The following is a 1,781-nucleotide window of genomic DNA, read 5'->3' as shown; positions in this document are numbered from 1 at the left end:
CCTCTGTGTCAAATAACTACTAATCCAATTCAGAGCCACTCCTCTGATCCCATATTTTTCTAACTTGCACATTAATAATTCATGATTGATTGTGTCAAATGCCTTTTTTAGGTCAATAGATTACAGCATAAATTGTCACCTTCATTTTTCCATTCAAATGAACCACCAGGAGAAAGACAAAGCAGATAAGCCCATAAAAATAAGTGCTTTGTGCGTGTGCATACATACATGCATACAGTAGCTAAACAAGATGCATTGTCTACATCTATTGTGTTGTTATTGCACATGAAATTGTTCATAATAAGTTCTATGCCACTGATTTTGGGTAATCCTGACAGTACTGGTTTATATTTACATCACATTATGACATCCTCTTTTCCACTTCACCACTGTGGACTGTGAATCTCACTAATCAGTCATGTGAGTCCTGCTCACATTAGACTGTGCTGACATGTGACGAAGAACACCATGAGAATAAAGAGAGAGAAGCCAGCGTCTGCTTGGATGCGGGTACCGCTGCCTAAAACGGACAAAAACTGACATTAGTGATCAGTAACACAGTATTTTGTCTCCCCTTGATTTGGACTAATTTATCCAGCTCCAATGTACTGATGTAGTGTAATGTTAGTGAACATTAATGGTAACAGTGTCGTTCTCTTTCCTTGACAATATGAGTATGTTTGGGTTTTGTGGTTTTGTGTTCTGGTTGTGTGGTTGCTCTTTCCTTGACAATATGAGTATGTTTGTGTTCTGGTTGTGTGGTTGTCTGAAGTCTCCATCTCAGCGAGACTAAGTGATAACTGTTCAAGTTGGTTTTAAATACTGTTTGGTGGTGGGGTTTAGCTTTATCAACTGTTTTTTTAAGTATTACTTTTATATCCTTCAACTTTGTCAGTGCTCACCTTTGGTGGTAGAAATGGTTGTGCTGTTGGTGGTAGCTCCAGAAATGGTGGTTCCAGAAGTGGTGGCTCCAGACATGGAAGTAGATGCTGATGCTGATGCTGATGCTGAGGGGTTGTTGGTTACAGTAGCAGGAGAGGTGTTGGTGGGGTCAGCCCGACCGCCCACCAGCCCCAGGTTCAGTTGGTCAAGCTGTGACTGGTACTGCATTCGAATCCAGTTCTGTACCAGTGGTTGGTTCTCATATCTCTTCAACGTTGGCAGGTTTTTGCCAAGAAGATCTTTAACTTGATTTACAGTCAGGCTCTAGGGAGCAGAGGAAGGTTATGTACTTATTTGCAAATAAACACACTATTATGTTTTAATCAACAGAGCATAATAACAAATTAATTCTAGTATGTTGGACACAGCTGAGTAAGCAGGAAACAGAGTGCAAACAACTGCAGATACAGAGGCCCATTCATCTCTGTCTTGTCTAACAACCTCCCACATACTCACATACTGAGGGACTTTACAAAGTCTTCTGCATCTCGAAGACTCACAACACAAAAATATTCAACACTACTAACCAGTACAACGCTGGGATCCATTGTGATGAAGGTACCCAAGTCCATGTTGACATTGGAGCCCACCAGACTTTGGACATAGTCTAAATCTGCACCCTCTGCAAACCAAAACTCAGTTTAGTGTTTTTCTTTCTTTTATTTCTACATGCAGTAAGAATGTGTGAGTGCGTGCACCTACTCATGTAAGATTTTGTTAGCTGGAAGGAGGTCACGTCATCAGCAACTGAGCGAGTGTTTATGGGAAATGCTGCTCTGGCAGCATTGAACAGCACTTTACTTTGCTCTGCGGTGCAGTTGACCAGATCTAGGGCGTTG

The 1,781-nt window shown here is 41.4% G+C and overlaps 1 protein-coding gene across 1 annotated transcript; it reads right to left on the bottom strand.

Moving 5' to 3' along the window:
• Nucleotides 1-87: 87 nt before the first annotated feature.
• Nucleotides 88-1,775, bottom strand: LOC109952357 (mesothelin-like protein). The gene is made up of 4 exons (XM_020587394.1): nucleotides 1,645-1,775; nucleotides 1,470-1,564; nucleotides 903-1,206; nucleotides 88-520 (listed from the first exon to the last, which is right to left on the bottom strand). The coding sequence occupies exons 1-4, from the start codon at nucleotides 1,646-1,648 to the stop codon at nucleotides 432-434; spliced, it is 492 nt and encodes a 163-aa protein (XP_020443050.1). The 5' UTR covers nucleotides 1,649-1,775; the 3' UTR covers nucleotides 88-431.
• Between the last annotated feature and the right edge of the window lie 6 nt (nucleotides 1,776-1,781).

This window comes from Monopterus albus, unplaced genomic scaffold (assembly GCF_001952655.1).
Source record: "Monopterus albus unplaced genomic scaffold, M_albus_1.0 scaffold455.1, whole genome shotgun sequence".
Taxonomy (NCBI): domain Eukaryota; kingdom Metazoa; phylum Chordata; class Actinopteri; order Synbranchiformes; family Synbranchidae; genus Monopterus; species Monopterus albus.
Note: the sequence above shows the minus strand (reverse complement) of the source record. Positions and strands in the feature narration are given on the sequence as shown.